General features: G+C 37.6%; 1 protein-coding gene across 2 annotated transcripts in view; it reads right to left on the minus strand.

Annotated features, from left to right (window-relative positions):
* Positions 1-545: 545 nt before the first annotated feature.
* The window catches only part of LOC128491800 (solute carrier family 23 member 2-like), a 49,919-nt gene continuing 30,702 nt past the window's right edge, over positions 546-19,762 (minus strand). Inside the window, exons 8-12 of one of the 2 annotated variants that reach the window (XM_053464121.1) lie at positions 17,722-17,975; positions 17,043-17,207; positions 16,254-16,362; positions 3,776-3,871; positions 546-792 (exon numbers count right to left, since the gene is read on the minus strand). In XM_053464121.1, coding sequence (XP_053320096.1) covers positions 617-792; positions 3,776-3,871; positions 16,254-16,362; positions 17,043-17,207; positions 17,722-17,975 — 800 coding nt within the window. In that variant the 3' untranslated portion in view covers positions 546-616. Of the gene's footprint in view, positions 793-3,775; positions 3,872-8,343; positions 8,687-16,253; positions 16,363-17,042; positions 17,208-17,721; positions 17,976-19,762 lie in introns of those variants that run through there. The other variant, XM_053464122.1, reaches the window with a different exon arrangement.

The following is a 19,762-nucleotide window of genomic DNA, read 5'->3' on the forward strand; positions in this document are numbered from 1 at the left end:
TTCCTTGTTTAAGGCAGAGTTGTTTGACTGTAGACTGGTTAAAAAGCATTGGGTATAGATATTTTAAAAAGTTAAAACTGACAGCCTTAATTTCCCATGATCATATTTGTTTAATATATTGTTATTCTGCACATTGTAGATTTAATTAACAATACTTACATCTTGTAAACCTAATATGTTGACACAAATGTAATATATTATGTCTAATATAGACATGTGTCTTTCAACTGTCCCTTTATTCAAACAAGGGGATGCTAAAATGCTCCTATGCTTTAAGAATAAAAAAAAGGTCATACAGGATAGGCATGGGAAGTAGGTCAAAACATGGCAAAATGTATGGTCAAAATGAGCAATGGAAGGATGTCATCATTGAGGTCAGAAGATCCAACCAAATGGACTATTAAAAGAACAAGAAATGGGCTTAATGGTACTTGTAAGTGCGAGCAGGGCTACCACAAGATCACCTACACCGTACTCCCCAAAAATGCTATGTAACCAAATGTTGCATCTGTCATACAGAGAAGCCAGCACTGCCTACAAAAAGGTTGTATCTTCACATTATTTTATATAAAACGTTACTGCAATGTAAGGAAAACATTCTACTGGAAGAGCAGAGTTAATTCCTCTCCATTTGAAATGTTGGTAAGAATGGAATGTATCGGCTCCATGAAAGTCTTCTAAGGTATTTTGTGACAAAAGGCAGATCATAACAAGATTGTCCTGTACTGCCATTAGTCTTGCTTTCGTGCATTTGTTTATACCAAGCCGAGGTTCCTCTTTCTTCATCTGACCCTAAGCGGAAATAAGAAATAAGGTCATCATTTCTGGCTGAGCAATATTAGACTTTGTTGGTTATAAGCCAAAATAATGCAAGAAAGGAAGCACTTAGGAATCAGAAGCGTGTACACAATTCTTACAGTCATACAGTAGTTCTATTTTAGTTGAACAGCGCTTAAGCAATGAATCCTGTATTGTAGCGTATAAAGAACATCCACTTTTGATCACTTAAAAAAACTGCACAAAACTTAATACCACATTTGGTTTTAGACTCTATAAAAGTAGACATTATCAATGAATGTGGCAGAACACGCCTTCAACACACCACAAATCACATATGTAAATAAGTTTCTATTATTGAAAGCACAGTGTTAAAAGTCATCCAAAGTGTAGGCTCGTTTTCATTAATTACACAGCTGTGCTTGGCTGGGATCCAAGGTTCGTTATAACACTTTTTGTTTTATATCCTGTTTTGCGTGAACAAGACATATTGTCCTTGAAGGCAAATATTTTTTTTGTAACGCAGAGCTATATATTAGGTGTATCAAATGACTAAGAAGTACACGCATTTAGATATGATCATTAAGCAGGCATCATTGGGGCTGAGCCTCAGGGAAGCTGATTTAAAAGTCGACGGTGTTCCCAGGTTGGGTATAGATTATAAGCGCTGTATACAATCAACCTCTGCATTATGTATCTGTCTAGTTCGTAGTTTGATACTCAAATTGACATCTAACTTATATCTGTGTCTGGTTTCAGGTTTCATGACATGTGTTCTGTATGTTGCCCACAGTAAGAATGATTAATAATAATTAAAATGCTGTGATTGCTTTCTCATTAAACTATGTATGACTCAAAGAGAAATTTGATAACAGAACATATTTTAGCTTCTCATGCCTTTTTAATGACAGCCGTACCTGTGGAAAGTTCCTAGCAGTAGCTGATCTTGTGGCGTTGCTGCCAAAACCTTATAATAATCAGCCTTCATCCAAAATAATAAAATATTTAAAAAGCTTGAACTTAACAGTGGCCTGTACATCATACATGCGTACAGGGATCTAAATAGGAATGCTGAAGCATTAAATTAGGAAAATACGTTTGTTTGGGTGAGCAGAATATGGCCATATCCACTAAAAGGTCAGATACACGCAATTTTGCTCCTTCTCCTCCCTGCTTAGAGTGGCTTCTCCTAACTTTTAACCTCACCTTCAGCCACTCCTGATTCCCATGGACAGGGAATGGAAGACCGTATGGGCCAGTTTCCATGTATGAACATGCCCATGCCTATCCAGAAAGGATTATAATAAAATGTTTAGTATTTCAGCCTGTTACAACCCTGTAGAGCTACATTATCTACATATGGACTGTGCTCTTCACCTATTGCCAGTATCTGCCTTGACCAGATACTACTAGCATGTTTCATTTTTGTAATGCACAGGTATAACAATCTTGTTTAAATCAGACAGACATGAGCCAATATGTTATTCCTCCAATGTAAGTGTATAATTATATACCAGTATGTGTGTGTGTGTATATATAGTCTTGGCCAAAAGTTTTGAGAATTACACAAGTATGGGTCTTCACAAAGTTTGCTGCTTCAGTGTTCTTTTGTCAGGTATTTTTTTTGTCAGATGTTACTATGGTATACTGAAGTATAATTACAATGATTTCTAAGGTGTCAAAGGCTTTTATTGACAATTAAGTTTATGCAAAGAGTCAATATTTGCAGTGTTGACCCTTCTTTTGCAATCAGTCCTGGCATCCTGTCAGTTAACTTCTGGGCCACGTCCTGATTGATGGCAGCCCATTCTTGCATAATCAATGCTTGGAGTTTGTCAGAATTTGTGGGTTTCTGTTTATCCACCTGCCTCTTGAGGATTGACCACAAGTTCTCAATGGGATTAAGGTCTAGGGAGTTTCCTGGCCATGGCCCAAAAATGTTGATGTTTTGTTCCCCGAGCCACTTAGTTATCACTTTTGCCTTATGGCAAGGTGCTCCATCATGCTGGAAAGGGCATTGTTCATCACCAAACTGCTCTTGGATGGTTGGGAGAAGTTGCTCTTGGAGGATGCGTTGGTACCATTCTTTATTCATGGCTGTGGTCTTAGGCAAAATTGCAACCCCACACATTAATGGTCTCATGCTGCTTTATTGTTGGTATGACACAGGACTGATGCCCTCACCTTGTCTTCTCCAGATAAGCTTTTTCTGGATGACACAAACAATCGGAAAGGGGATTAGTCAGAGAAAATTACTTTACCCATGTCCTCAGCAGTCCAATCCCTGTACCTTTTGCATAATATCAGTCTGTCCCTGATGTTTTTCCCGGAGAGAAGTGGCTTCTTTGCTGCCCTTCCATTCTCTAAAAGTCTTTGCCTCACTGTGCATGCAGATGCACTCACACCTGCCTGCTGCCATTCCTGAGCAAGCTCTGCACTGGTGGCACCTGATCCCGAAGCTGAATCATCTTTAGGAGGCGGTCCTGACGCTTTTTGGACTTTCTTGGGCGCCCTGATGCATTCTTCACAACAATTGGACCTCTCTTGATGATCTGATAAATGGTTGATTTAGGTGCATTCTTACTAGCAGCAATATCCTGTGAAGTCCTTTTTGTGCAAAGTAATGATGACAGCACGTGTTCCCTTGCAGGTAACCATGGTTAACAGAGGTCCTTTTGGGGCAGGGATGAAATACAGTGGAAATGTTTTTTTGGGATTAAGTTCATTTCTATGGCAAAGAGGGACTTTGCAATTCATCTGATCCCTCTTCATAACATTCTGGAGCATATGCAAATTACCATCATCTAAACTGAGACAGCAGAGTTTGTGAAAATTAATATTTGTGTCATTCTCAAAACTTGGCCGGCTGTATATATTGTGTATATCTTGTGCAGTTGGACTACCCAGGCTATTTTTTTTAACACAATCAGCACCCAATATACTATACCAGCTAACAAGTTCTCAGTTACATTTCAATTGTCTCTTTTCTCTTTTGTACCTGGTATTGTATTATCCAAAAAACATCCAAAGAATCCTCCCACTAACATATTTGTTGTGAGGAGCACAGTCAGTGTTTGATCAATTTCCTTTATACCTGCAAAATACAAGATATACAATTTAGAGGATTATGTATATGAAAGCATTGTGATTTAGATGGCTTATAATTCTCAGAGGGGTATGCACATGGGGCACACTATTCACAGGGCAACCTAGGCTACTGCCACATATCTAGCCATGGGCCAAAGGAAGCAAAATTTGATCATGAATAGTAATATGCCCCCTTCTCCCCAAAATGATAATCAGTCTACATGGATGGGGGATCCTAATTTGTCACTGCCTATTGACCTTTTAGTATCTACAAGGAAATCAAGTAATCCAAACAATATTGCAGAGAAGAGTTTGGAAATTCTTTTGTCATGTGGAAGATTATCGGGGCTTATTTGGTAAATCATGAGTTTGTAGAGCCATTGCATTTTTATTTTGCCTACTTTACTATGCCACTAATCTGACTCTGTATAATGAGATGAGTAAGGTTACTTTCAAGAAATATTATACATGGCTAAACAAATGTTTTGTTGTGGTTTTTTTAGGGAGAAGCCCACTGAGGTTGATCCTTCATAATGTATGGTGAGGCCAGGGTTCTGCAACCTTCAAGTTTAGCGAATAAACCCCTTTAGGTGTTACATTATGTATAAGTAACAATCCTGAAGCAAGTTTACAAAGAGGTAAAAATGGCATAAGAATATTCCTTTGGTTTGTGACTGTACAACTTTATACCATAAATGCTCCTTATTCATAACCCTTTTACCAATATTGTTTTAACCGGGCCTGTACATGACCACGTGACAATACTGTGGTCACTCACATGGTGTGCAATCAGCTAGCAAAAAGACTTTGATGAAGGTAAGGGTGTGAAGATGGTGTGATTTGTGAGATAGGGTGAGTGTTAGAGTATGTGGTTTGCATAAGTGTGTATGTGTGTTTGTGTTAGCATGAGTGTGTATGTGTGATAGCACCAGAAGGTGTCAGCCCTCCCCTGTCAGCCTTTGATTAGCTAGAGGGGGATCAGAGTTAGAGGATGTATAAAAAATATATTTCCATTCTTTCAAATGAGAAATAAAAATTATTTTAAATAAAAAATTCTAATAAAACATAATAGATACAAATAATTAGCTATAGGCCCCTAGGATGTCCCTATGACATCATCATGAGTACCGTCTGATTCAAGGAGAGATTAACCAGGTCTGTAAAGACCCTAAAGGAATCTCTAGCCAACACAAGTTAAATATGATAAAAAATTCTTCATCCCCTCATAGTAGTCCTGACATATCTAAAAGCAATAGGTAGTTCAACAATTGTGTTTTTTTTTTTTAGATTTTAAGAATACCCCCACCATCGAGTAACAACCAGATGGAATTGGGATGTTCCAGATCGCTTCTACTCTGGCAAAAAATAGACATTAACAAACCCTTCCATTTCTAACTTTTTGTTCCCTGCATTTTTCAGTTCACTATACTTTAGTAGTTATGTAATGGCTTTGGATGAACTACAGAAACAAAATAATTAGAAAAATAACAGACAAGCAAACCATTTTCCAGGGAATTTCTTGTGTATTTCTTGGAGCAGCAGCCAAATATTTCAAGCAAAAATAACTCATACTACGTTGTAATATCCAAATATGTTTGAAAAATCAAAATTCACGGTTAATTTTGATCTGTAAGTCAGATTTACCGATGCACATTATGAAATGTATTACCAACATTCCATACATTATTAAAATCTCCAGGCGTTTAGCAGCATGTTTAACCATAGGGCTCTTGTCTCGCTGCATGACTGATGATGTTACCTACACTTTTTAAGCAATATTCTTATGAATTTTTAAGGTTATCAAGTAAGAAAGCTTGAGGCACATTGTTCCAGGTGAGCAATGTATCTTAAACTTGTTTATCTTAAAAATATATATATATATTACAAGTCCTTCTATAAAGTATACTGTAATTGTAAATACATTCGAGAAGTACTCTGATATTAAAAGTCAGCTATCCGTTCTTTTAATGACACACAATGTGTTTAAATGTTCATTTTTTATTATGTTATTTTGTGACAACATAGGAAGTATTAACATATACTTAGTCCATGCTTTATGGGTAGTAGCCATTACTATTACTACCAAAAGCTAAACATTCATTGTTGTTAACTGTTTGTGAAAATAAATGGTTTTGGGATTCTCCTTATAAGTTTGCATTAGTGGAATCTAATCAGTGAAAACAATTAAAAAATATATATATTCAAATAAATAGGAAACAACTTCACCTAAGAAATTGAATTAGATATGTATTAGAGCAACCTAACATCTTCATGATAAAGGGTTTTTCATTCCCTAAAGGCTTGAGCTTATTGCCATTTTTACCATTGATATTTGTGTGTGGAGAAGGGGAATCATGGTTTAACAGTTTTTTGGTGTTTTTTTTATATGACCACTTACCTTTCTTGTATAGTACCCTTTCAAAAACTTGGTTTGGAGGCTGTAAAGTTGTTTTTTAGTGGCAGAGCTATGGGTTAATGGGGCACATTTCAACATTTTGTTGGAGGGTAATATTTATTTAGTTACTGGTGCTTATTTTGGATATTTTGGAAAGGTTTTTTTTCTGATGTCAAGATTGTAAGTTTGTTTGACTAGGGCCCTCCTCACCTGCTGTTTCTGTAAGTAAAATTGTTATACACCAATGAGCCAAAACATTATGACCACCTGCCTAATATTATGTAGGTGCCCCTTCTGCTACCAAAACAACCCAGACCCGTCGAGGCGTGGACTCCACTAGACCACTGAAGGTGTGCTGTGGTATCTGGCACCAAGACGTTAACAGAAGATCCTGTAAGTCCTGTAAGTAGTGAGGTGGGGCCTCCATGGATGCATCCTGGTGCCATGTGTTCTTCAGGTAAGCGACGCACATGGCCATCCACATGATGTAAAAGAAAACATGATTCATCACACCAGGCCACCTTCCTCTATTGCTTTTGGTGGTCTAGTTCTTATGATCATGTACCCATTGTATGTGCTTTTGGTAGTGGCCTGGGGTCAGCATAGGCACCCTGACTGGTCTGCGGCTACGCAGCCCCATACACAACAAACTGAGATGTACTGTGTGTTCTGATACCTTTATATAAGAACCAACATTAACTTTTTCAGGATCTGGGGTACAGTAGCTCATCTGTTGGATTTGACCACACAGGCCAGCCTTTGCGTGTATCAATGAGCCTTGGCCGCTCATAACCCTATCGCCAGTTCACTAGTTTTCCTGCCTTGGACCACTTTTGAGGTACTGGCTGCTGCTGCTGACCGGGAACACCCCATAAGAGCTTCAGTTTTCGAGATGCTCTGAACCAGTCATCTAGACATCACAATTTGGCGCTTGTCAAAGTCGCTCAGATCCTTATGGTTGCTCATTTTTCCTGCTTCTAACACATCAACCTTGAGGATGAAATGTTTACTTACTGCCTAACATATTGCACCCACTGACAGGTGCTATGATAACAAGATTATCAGTGTTATTCAGTGTCAGTGGTCATAATGTTATGGCTGTTCAGTGCTTACTACTTGTTATGTCCTGTCTACCCATTGTACAGCACTACAGAATATGACGGCACTATATAAAACATTTAATATTAAATAAATGTATATAATTGTTAATAATTAATATTAGTTATAATAATAATGTCCTTTTTTATATGAACATTGGATAGAACTATATAGTGTGCAATTAGACATATTGTCTGGAAACAGGAGGGAATGGGGCATCAAGAAGGTGGGATCAATTACTTCACTACAATTTTTTTAGGGGGACCAAAAAACCCTGCGCCCAAGTCTCATCACCTCCTACTTAGTAAGTTAGATGTGAGTCTGTCAAGGCAATTCAAATAGCACTATATTCATGCAGACCTTGAGCAAAATTGTACCCTTTGAACTGTGCAGTATATGGTTGTGCCATGCAGAACTGAAACCGTAAGTACCCGTTGGGTACCTAGAGAGATTCCTCAATATGCAAGTTATTGATTGAGAATATCTTGCCCTAAATTTATTGATTTCCTGCTAAAATTGTCAAGAGTCAGCAGACAAGCAGATGCATGCAGCCACCTGCTGGATACAGGAGACCACACTCTGTATCCAGTAAGTGGCTGAACACATGTAACTTATCAGTCTATGGCTTTAAAGTGCCAGGGATCACTTTCAGCCCCAGTCTATTTTCATAATATGTGTACATATGTATAAAATACAGAATATCAATAACACTTCTGGAAATGATTTAAATTAAAAAAGGCAATATGTTAGATAGTTACAGCAACAAGAGACTAATTTTGCAGGTAGATCTTCTTACCAGCCATTACATCTTCCATTGTGGTTGCGATGTATCAGTTGTGCTAAAAATAAAAAATGATCTAGATGATGACTATATAAACCAGTCTATTTCACATTAGTAAAATAAAAAGGAAGCTGTCCTGCTAAATGTCCCTTTTCACAACAAGGTGTTCCCCCAACAATTCAATAACATTGGTTGGCAGGCATGCTTTGTTTGACTCCGTTTATTTACAGAACAAAAGAGTAGACTATGAAGGAAAGTAACTTCTTAGCCACTAAATGGACCGATAGTGAGTCGGGGCGAAGCCAAAGCAAAGAATTTATCTATTCATAAACAATGTTTCATAAATATTAGTGGAAGGAACGTTTATGCCATGTAGGTAATTATTCAAGAACTACTTGCGAGACGAGGTAATTCTGTACCAGTCAAAGCTCATTCTGTGTTTGGGACGCAAGCCAAGCAGAATTGTAGCTTCAATTCAGTTGTTGAAGTTGTGCAGTGATTGCTTCTCCCAGGCAACAGAGAATGTTACTCCTTCTGTTTCTTTTGCTCTTGGAACAGAAAGGAACATTGTAATTGTTGCCAAACTAAATTGTTCATTGACATTTTTTCAGAGTGCTTTTTGTGTGAAAAGAGCTGCCTGTTTGGCATTAGGGAAAGTGTCGTTTACACAACAAAATGTTGACAAATCACTCTGGGGTCATTAATGGACAGTGTACAATGAAGCCAAATGCGTTTGATATTTAACAATGGACTACAGGAATTGTTATTTTATTGCAATTTCCCAGCGAAGAAAGAGTGAGAAAATGAGGGACTTGGAGACAGTCATGCCACGAAAAGAGCAAAGTATGCCTAGTTGACTATAAATCTAAATTATCTGTAAAGAATCTATATTTTAGACAATAGTGTTTCCGACTGCCCATAGTGTGAATTAATATAATACTATTTCAACACTTTTCATTCACATTTTGTTTATTAAATAATTTAGATTTTTATAACTTTCCTATAGGTTAGCCCTAGTTAGACTTCAGTAGGCAAGATGTAGGCCCGATGTGTAAACCAACAGAGCCTAAGTAATGGAATCAGAGATATCTACCAAGACAGGTTACTTCATTTATATATATATAAGACTTGTGCAAATGGACTAAGAACGATTCAGACAAATTTTTCATTTCGTTTTTGGTCCATTCATTTTGGGACAACAAATTTAGTTTTTTGCTCTTTCAATTTAGATAAAATAAATTAATTATTTCATTTGGAAATATGTTGTCACTCACCATCACTCATGCTCCCTCACACTCTCACTCGCGCATGCTGTCTCACGCTCTCATTCATTATCTTTCACGCTCTCTCAATGTCTCAATGTCTCCCCAGTCTGCTTACGTGTCTCTTATTCCTTAGCTATTCTTCTTCTCTTGCCTTTTCTTGTTCTTCTGTCTTTTTTCGCTTCTCCCTGGTATCTGCTCCATTATCCACTGATTTGTGGAAGTACCAAGATGCCAGAATATTGCAGATGGATTCCCAGAAATTGGTTCAGAATAACTTTTTTTTCCACGAATCCGACTGTCTTTTGGAGTACGTCAGCAAAAGGGCAGAGCCATGGTGCGCACACCACAGGGATAGCTCCTCCACTTGTTCCTCCAATCAAGGTATGTACAGAGGTTTTGCCATTCTGCTGAAGAGCTCCGGAAGGCCTGGTCAATGGAGCTGATATAAGAGAAAACCCAGCAGACAAAGAAATACAACAGCAGAACAAGAAGAGGCAAGAAAAGTAGCAGAGCTGCAGAAAAGGTGACTAGGACACAGAAGTGGTCAACGGAGAAGGCAGGAAGAAATTGTGTAGGATAAGGTAAATGAGAGTGTGAGGGTGAGAGAGCAACAAAGGCAACAAAATGAAAATTTCATTGGGGTCCCTGCTCATTTTTGGAGGTTCAAATGCACAAGTCTAATATGTAAAAATCAGATAAAAGCAGCAAAAGTGGCGACAGAAAGACTCATTGCCAAAGAGAGTAAAACAAACCCCAAAATGTTCTTTAACTATATAAATAGTAAAAAGGTTAAAAATGAAAGCGTCGGCCCCTTAAAAAGTAATGAGGGAGAAGTTATAGACGGTGATCAGGAAAAAGCGAATCTATTAAATATATTCTTCTCTGCTGTATTCACAGAGGAAAATGAAATGCCAGGTAATATACAGCAGGATGAGATAAATGCCCCAGTACATGTCGCCTGTCTAACCCAGGAAGAAGTGCAGTGCCGCCTAAAAAAAATCAAAATAGACAAATCACCAGGTCCAGATGGCATTCACCCCCGCGTTCTAAGGGAGTTAAGTAATGTAATAGACAGACCCCTATTTCTAATATTCAAGGACTCTATAGTGACCGGGTCTGTTCCCCAGGACTGGCGCATTGCAAATGTTGTGCCAATATTCAAAAAGGGGACAAAAAGTGACCCGGGGAATTATAGGCCTGTTAGTTTAACTTCTGTTGTATGTAAACTGTTTGAGGGTTTCCTAAGAGATGCTATTTTGGAGTATCTCAATGAAAATAAATGTATGACTCCATATCAGCATGGGTTTACAAGGGATCGGTCCTGTCAAACTAACCTGATCAGCTTTTATGAGGAGGTGAGCTCAAGACTGGATCGGGGAGAATCGCTGGATGTCGTATATCTTGATTTTTCCAAAGCATTTGATACGGTGCCACATAAAAGGCTGGTACATAAAATGAGAATGCTTGGGCTGGGGGAGAATGTGTGTATGTGGGTAAGTAACTGGCTCAGTGATAGGAAACAGAGGGTGGTTATTAATGGTACATACTCTGAGTGGGTGACTGTTACTAGTGGGGTACCACAGGGGTCAGTTTTGGGTCCTATTCTTTTTAATATATTTATTAATGACCTTGTAGAGGGATTGTATAGTAAAGTATCAATCTTTGCAGACGATACTAAGCTCTGTAGCGTGGTTAACACAATAGAGGACAGTGCACGATTACAAATGGATCTGCATAGGTTGGAGGCTTGGGCTGGGATGTGGCAGATGAGGTTCAACACGGATAAATGTAAGGTTATGCACATGGGGAAGAAAAATCCAGGCTGGGAATATGTATTAAATGGGAAAACACTGGGGACGACTGACATGGAAAAGGACTTAGGAGTCTTGGTTAACAGTAAATTTACCTGTAGCGACCAGTGTCGGGCAGCTGCTGCTAAGGCAAATAAAATCATGGGGTGCATCAAAAGGGGCATGGATGCCCATGACAAGGAAATAATTCTACCATTGTACAAGTCACTAGTCAGACCACACATGGAATACTGTGTACAGTACTGGGCACCAGTGTACAAGAAAGATATAGTGGAACTGGAGAGGGTTCAAAGACGGGCAACCAGAGTAATAAGGGGAATGGAAGGACTGCAGTACCCAGAAAGATTATCAGAATTAGGGTTATTTAGTTTGGAGAAAAGACGGCTTAGGGGGGACTTAATAACTATGTATAAATATATAAGGGGGCAGTACAGAGATCACTCCCAGGACCTATTTATACCCAGGACTGTATCTATAACAAGGGGACATCCTCTACGGCTGGAGGAAAGAAGGTTTCTACACCAGCACAGACGGGGGTTCTTTACAGTAAGAGCGGTGAGACTATGGAACTCTCTGCCAGAGGAAGTGGTAATGGTAAACTCAATAAAAGAGTTTAAAAGGAGCCTGGATGTGTTTCTTGAAAGCAATAATATCACAAGTTATGGATAGTAGATTAATAGGGACAGAACGTTGATCCAGGGATTTATTCTGATTGCCATATTTGGAGTCGGGAAGGAATTTTCCCCCTGGTATGGGGCAATTGGCATCTGCTTCATAAGGGTTTTTTGCCTTCCTCTGGATCAACACGGTAGGGACGCAATATGTATATAGGTTGAACTTGATGGACTTTGGTCTTTTTTCAACCTTATGAACTATGAATAAATGTTCTACTATGAATATATATTATTATGGTACAAGTGTGATTTTCGATATTTTGCCTATCATACTCTTGTACTATATACCGTATTTGCTCGATTATAAGACGACCCTGATTATAAGACGACCCCCCAAAATCTGAATATTAACTTAAGAAAAAAAGAAAAAGCCTGAATATAAGACGACCCCAAAGGAAAAAAGTTTTACCAGTAAATGTTAATTCATGTAAACTATTTTTTTTAATAAAAGCTATGATTGAGAAAAAGATTTTTTTTGTTTTTATTTCTTGTATTTTCCAACCTGCCCCCCTGTTACGCACATCTGCCCCCAGGCTTGCCACTCCAATATGGCACTGTGGCCCATGATATGCCTTTTAACCCTCTATATGCCACTGTGCCCCATGGTATGCCTTTTGACCCCCTATGTGCCACTCTGCCTCCAGAAATGCCTTATACCCCTATATCCCATTCTGGCATTTAGGGGGTTAAAATGCATATTATGGGGCAGAGTGGCATATAGGGAGGTATAAGGCATTCCAGGAGGCAGAGTGGCATTAAGGGAGTTAAAAGGCATTGTATAGAGCACTCTGCCTCCAGAAATGCCTTATACCCCTATATGCCACTCTGCCATTTAGGGGGTTAAAAGTCATATTATGGGGCAGAGTGGCATATAGGGAGGTATAAGGCATTTCAGGAGGCAGAGTGCTCTATTAAATGCCCCCTTAACGCCACTCCAGAAATGCCCTATGCCCCCATTTAACACACACACACACACCCTATACCCCCATTTAACTAACTAACACACACACACACACACACACACACACTCTCTCATCCCCCTTCCCCCGCTCTCCCCCCTCTCTTACCGGTGCTTCCAGCCGGGGCAGCGGGTTGACGTCGCCTTCTGCTGCAGCCGGAAGGAGGTGTGGCTAGCAGCGGGGGTTTGTATGCGTCCGTCGCGTATACTTTCCCCGGCTGTCAGAGATCAGCTCTCTGATCTCTGACAGTCGGGGAAGGTCTATGCGACGGACGCAGACAACCCCCGCTGCTAGCCACACCTCCTTCCGGCTGCAGCGGACGTTGTCTACGCGGATCGTGTAGACGTCAACCCGCTGCCCCGGCAACACAGAGGAAGCAAGGAAGCACCGGTAAGTGTGTGTATGATGGGGGGGGGGGGTCGGGTGAGACAGGAGGATCCAGGTCCCCTGCAGCGGTGCGGGGGATCTGGATCTCAGTCTCCTAATCAGACCTCTATTTGAGGTCTGATTAGAAGACGACCCCGATTAGAAGACGAGGGGTATTTTTCAGAGCATTTGCTCTGAAAAAAACCTCGTCTTATAATCGAGCAAATACGGTAAATAATTCCTTATATGGCTGTATATGACCCTGGTAGCACTGAATGTGGCTAACTGTGCTCATTACCTTAACAAAAGGTAAGTTCTAAACAGCTGTTCTGATACAGTGCAGTGAGTACTCTTAGCTAGCTTACTGTAAATGATATTTACCAATAAATTGGCACTGAAACTCTTATTAACTCTGACCAGTGCCCTGGGACTAGTCAGGAAAGCACAAGAAAGTCTGCATGAAATCAAATCACACTGTGATCAGATTTCATTTTACAAAAGGGAAAATTATTTTATTTTTGAGTAGTGAATTGTAGTAACCTCTGCATTGCCATAGAAGGTTTTCTGCACAGATGGATAACAAAGGGTTTCTATACAATTAACACTCAATTGTAATTATTTATTGTTTTATATAGTGACATCATATTCAGCAATGCTGTACAATTATATAATGCACTCTTTATATAATCTATATAATAATTGAATGGATTAGCACTAAAAAAATGAAGAAAGATGTACAAAAGTACATGCAAAAAGTAACTCAGGGTTATGCCCTCATTGATACATAAAGGATCAAACACAGAAAATGCCCAAAAAGGAACTTACATTTGGTACTCAATACAAGCATATGTGGTACAGGAGCGGGCAATGCTAGTGAGATTCCATATCACTATAGAGGTAAGTTAATGCATAGCTTTCCTTACAGGCACTGAAATGGTTAATTGTAATAGAATATTAATTATAATCTGTTATGTAATTTTTATAAGATGTATTAGTTTGATAACATTTGTCCCCTTTCCCATAAAGTGTAACACCTATTATTATGGAAATATGTGCCTACCTGTTGGGAAAGTATATCATGTAATTTTCCTTTTTTTTTTTCTTCTTTTGTAGGCAAACGTACAAAAATCAGAGCAGATAAGACTCATTCAGCCCATATGGTCTGCCTGTTTTATCTGCGACAAAGGCTTAAACATTAATCAGTTCTTGGTCTTGTCTTAGATCCTGGAACTATATTCTTATCCAAAGCATGTTTACATTTCTTAAATGTATTATAGCATCTACCACTTCTGCTGGGAGTATGTTCAACTTATTCATCACCCTCTTAGTTAAGTTATTTTTCATGAAATTAAATAAAACTTCCTTGCATTAAAGTAAAAATCACAGGGATGGTCTCTACCTAAAGGTACTAGTTTTTAAAATGTAGTCTGCGCTACTGCTGTGGGAGCAGTACAAGATTCTTCAAAGATAACAAACAGTGGCTTGAACATTAAACCATTGTTGCATAACTCAGCTGCCCTAAAATATGATATGATAAAATATGATTTTCACTTTTATTTAATGTAAAGAAGTTTTAATTATGTAAGGAAGAATTACTTTACTGAGAGGGTAGTGGATAAGTGGAACAGACTCCAAGCAGAAGTAGCTTGAGGTCCACAAAGCCCCTGAGATTTTTGTTTTCTTTCTTTCATCTTTGCATCTCTCTAATATAAATTGGTGTTTTGGTTCAGAGTTTTAAATATATTATTAAATGTTTAGTTTTAGGGTGATCTATAGTAGTTTTTTAGAATGAGATCTCTGACATTGCAATGGTTAACTATAGCTTTTCTTTCCTTCTGTTGTTTGTAAGAAAGTTTTGCTTATCTGAGCAAGATTTACTTTACTGAAAGGGTGGTGGATATGTGAAACAGCCTCCCAGCAGAAGTAACTTGAGGTCCCAGATATTTTTTTGTTATTATACTCTTTATCATTGCATCTCTGTATTATAAATTGGTGCTTTGGTTGAGATTTCTAAATATATTATCAAAAGTTTAGTTTTAGAGTGACCTGAGGTAGGATTTTTTTGGTATAGATAGGTAACCTTGTACATCCTAGCCTTGATTGTTTCCTGCAAATACTTAATAAGCAAGATCTGTTAGATTTTTTGGACCCCTGAATGCTTAACACATGTACCCACTTAGAACCATAACCACATCTTCTCGGAACATTGCCAAAATGCCAATCACAACTTAGTGTCAGAAGCCTGTCTGACACCAACAAAAGTAACATCTTCTAAATAACTGGCAACTATCCCAGAAAATGTTTAAGAAGGAGATGACTCAGCTACATCAGGCAAACAAATCTTAACAAAATGTCAGAGGTTTTGCCATTCAATTTAGTTTGTTTCACCGGTGCCCTTCACGTTAGTGCAGATTCGTATGAACACACAAAATTGTGCAAAATTAATTAAAGATACCGTTCGTACAAACCTAAATGCACAAATCTAGTAAGCGGTTACTGTGTTCCCTCATAATTTTTTCTACGAGCCTCGATAGTTTAAAAAATATTAATCACACTCTTTGTTAAGCAAAATAAAAACCTCAGGAGATATGGTGTTTTATTCTTTCATCTGAATGTCTAAACATACAAAAACAACAAAGGAGCTCTTGAGGATTCTCGGATGACAATCTGTGAGTGTCTGATCTCACATGACAAGTGTCCCAAAAAGTAAGAATGATACAAATGTTTATTAAATAATTGTTCTGGGAAGGGTTTGTCTATTTAAATGTTCTAGGTATCATGCTTTTAATGCTAACTTTAGTTACAGAATTAAGCATAAAGTCATGTTTTAGATTAGATATTTAAAGATCTAATGTTACGAATAGTATTCTGGAGGATTTTTTTAAACTTTAACTTACTATGTATATACAATCCTCAATACATAGAAGATAATGGCCATACTTTTTAACTTTCAAAAAAAATTGCATGGTTTTGTGCTTCAATCACAAACAACATAATATAACTAAAAAACTGTTCCCACAGTGACTCTTAATGACCATACCTGTATTAATAATCCCAGGGTTCTCCGCCAACCATGTTGGAATGACAAGACCACTGAACAATGAGAATCCCAGAACGAAAAGGTTTCTAGAGGAGTTTAAATCCACATACTGGAAAAAATAAAATGTTAATAAATTGTCATGGAATTTACTAGCTTGATTATTAATTATGTTATACAATGCATTTTAAAAAAGAAACAGACATTTTATAGATTCATCTTGAACAACACATCTATCTTCAACATTTGGACAGTTGAAGTGTTCCTTCAACCCATTCATAGCATCCTATGTTAGGATCTTCCTATTACTTGCTTTGACTAGACCCCCCCTAAACGTGTTGTTACTTGCAGCCTAATGTATTCAATATGTAAATTCTGAACAATGTACATCTATACATCTATAATCAGATAACATCAAGTAACCCATGTCTTGTTTTTGCTGTTGGAAACGCAAAACAACCTTGGAGCTGGCTTAAGGCAACAGTCATAAATTGCCTTGGATAGCATTCAAGGAGCTTTGCTTTAATAATCCATTGTAAGTAAGCCATTTCTTAACGTTCATATCTAATTTAGTGAATTCCCAAGTGGCCCTTGAATTTATCTATCTCAGACCTTAGCAAATATTATATTGTATCTGTATTTTAAAATATATTTGAATAACTTCATATTAGCAGGGACAAATGTGGCAATGGATGTCATACATTACTGGTTCCAGTGATGTAAACGCACTGTGATGATTTGGTCGAGCATCTAAAACAGTAAACCAACATATGATATTACAGTAACCAGTACCTGAAGATTTGAAATCCCCACAGCGGCAATCATCCCAAACATCACTATAAACATGCCTCCTATGACTGGCTCTGGTGTAGTAAGAAAAATTGCTCCAAATTTCCCAAACAGTCCAAGGATAATTAAAAGAACTCCTGCAGTCTGCAATACTAACCGACTTCCAACCTAGAAAAGTTACAAAGGAAATAAATTATATATATTTATATATGATTGAAACCTACTGAAAAACATAATTTTATTTGTATGCATACATTTATATGTTCAGTTGTGCACAGTTTTCTGAACCCATTGAAAATATATGAAGTATTTTCTCCCTGTATTATTTATATTCAAGATTATTTTTTTTTACTTGTTTTTGTAGGAAAACCAAAGAAATATGATACTCTGTATGACCTGGCATACCCACTTAGTAGCCACCTAGAATACATAATAGTACCGGTAATTCAGCTATTCTAATCAGCATGTTTTACTAATTCAGTTATTTTTCAACACAGACTGCAGAATACATTGTTCATTGTCAGTAATGTCATTTATCATAGGAAAGGGGTACATCAGCAAAGATTTGGGTTTTAATTGCTGTTCTTTCTGAAGAGTGACACTTGGGAGATATGTAAATATGTGCAATACAATATCATATATTTATATACACAATACATATGAATACATTATTTTGAAATACCTTAGTAATACCCAAGGCTGCAATATTCTGGCTGTATGATGTTGTCCCATTTCCTGTTCCCCATATCCCAGCTAAAATACATCCAATTCCTTCCATTCCAATCCCTCTGTTTAAAGCATGAGTTGGTGGAAGAGGTGCTCCTGATAATCTTGCACAAGTGTAATAATCTCCAACAGATTCTACGGTGGAGGACAGCACTCCAGATATCATCCCCAGTACCGAAGAAAGACTCACAGTAGGAGTGCCCCACTGACCTTAAAATAAATCATATGGGTTATTATATTAGATTGATTTGAAATATTTATCAGAACAAGTAAAAACGTCCTTGCTATGTACTACAGTACATGTATTGTATTAAGCGCTGGGTAAACTGTTGGCGCTATACAAATAAAAGATAATAATAATAATAATAATAATACATGAATAGAACATGGTGATCTACAGTATCTGAGACTTCTAGTCTAAAACCAAATTTGGAAAAGATGATAACTTTGTTCGCTAACTGAAGTCTCAAACACTTGCAATCTATTGTACTTCAGGTATCCAATAAAGGTATGATCTTTAACTAATTTTCTCTTAACAGGTCTCAAGCCAGAAATCCAAAGCTTGTTCCAGTGCAACTTATACCTCATTAATGGTGCCACTTACAGTAAATATAAGGCCCAGTGGCCCTTTTCATTTTGTTAGAAGCTTTATTATGTATAAAGCAACATTAAACTTTTTACCCTTAAGAAAGAAATGTTTCATGACACTCTTATACAAGACACTATATGAACTGTATTAAAATCATTTGTAGATGTGCTTTTTTGAGTGACTCTGGAAACAATTTTGTCCATGCAATGTATATTTCCTATAGAGATCACAGCTGTATTATAATTTTGTTTGTAGACCATTTAATGGTGTACACGTCAAACTAAAACAGAAAAATAGTTGAATTCTAACTTGATATAACTAATATAAGACTAAGTCGGTTATATTCTGCCACAAATCCAGATATCAGTTTCTAGCAAACCTATTCTTAATTTATATATCTTCAGAAAGGTACGTGTGAATCTATTTAAATATCCATTGGTCGAAGCCATTTTGCATTTTTTGGGATATAGTTTTATTCAATTTCAATATTTTTATGAAACATATAACCACTTTGTATATAGTAAATGTCTTCAGTAATAGTAATTTGTTACTTAAATGATGATTGTGTGTTGTGTAAACATATTTTAAAAAAAATTTGAAATGTAATGTCCTTTAACTTTTGTACTTTTATCTAGTGTTCTTTTTTGTACCTTTACCAGTTTGTTTAGTCCTTTTAGTTATTATAAGCGTTACACATGATATAACCATTCTACAGCAAATGCATGCCTACTGGAGCCGTATTTTAAAGGACGAGGCTACTGAGACAGCAACAATGTTAAAACAAGTTCTTTTAAATCCCCCTTCAACCTAATTGTCCATAATTTCCTCCAAGTCCAAAGCATCCACAATTTGAATAAAAGTATTTCTCATAGCTTTAGCCACAGCGACATCTACTATGTGGATTTCCCATAAAGCAGTAACATTGAGGAAGTAGCAAACCTAGTTTCAGGGTTACAATACAGCAGAATATAGCCTGTGATGCATATCTGTGTTCTAAGCCCAACATGGTTGAATTTTGCAGCTGCTTTCAGCTTTTAACTGGCACATCCACATATTAAGCCTTTGGAGCATAATCAGGGGATAGCTTGAAGCGGAGAAAATGGAAAGGTAAGCAAAATAAAGAATACTAAATCATATTTATATTAAAAAGTATTCTTCCCATTTGGACAAGCAGGAAAGAGGCTCAAAAGTAGGCCATCAAATGTAGAAATTGTAGTTATGGCCTCCAGCAAGCAAGTGAGCCACAGACTAACTGGAGAAAAATACTTACTGAGACAGTAGCCAATGCAACATGTATAAAGCAGTATAGCCATGCAAAATGAGATAGGAGAAGCCAAACGTGGGGTACTGTATGATCATATAGTGTGACGGAATCCCCAATATTTATGCCTTAGATGGCCATTTTTTC

Source organism: Spea bombifrons, chromosome 4 (assembly GCF_027358695.1).
Source record: "Spea bombifrons isolate aSpeBom1 chromosome 4, aSpeBom1.2.pri, whole genome shotgun sequence".
Classification (NCBI taxonomy): Eukaryota; Metazoa; Chordata; class Amphibia; order Anura; family Pelobatidae; genus Spea; species Spea bombifrons.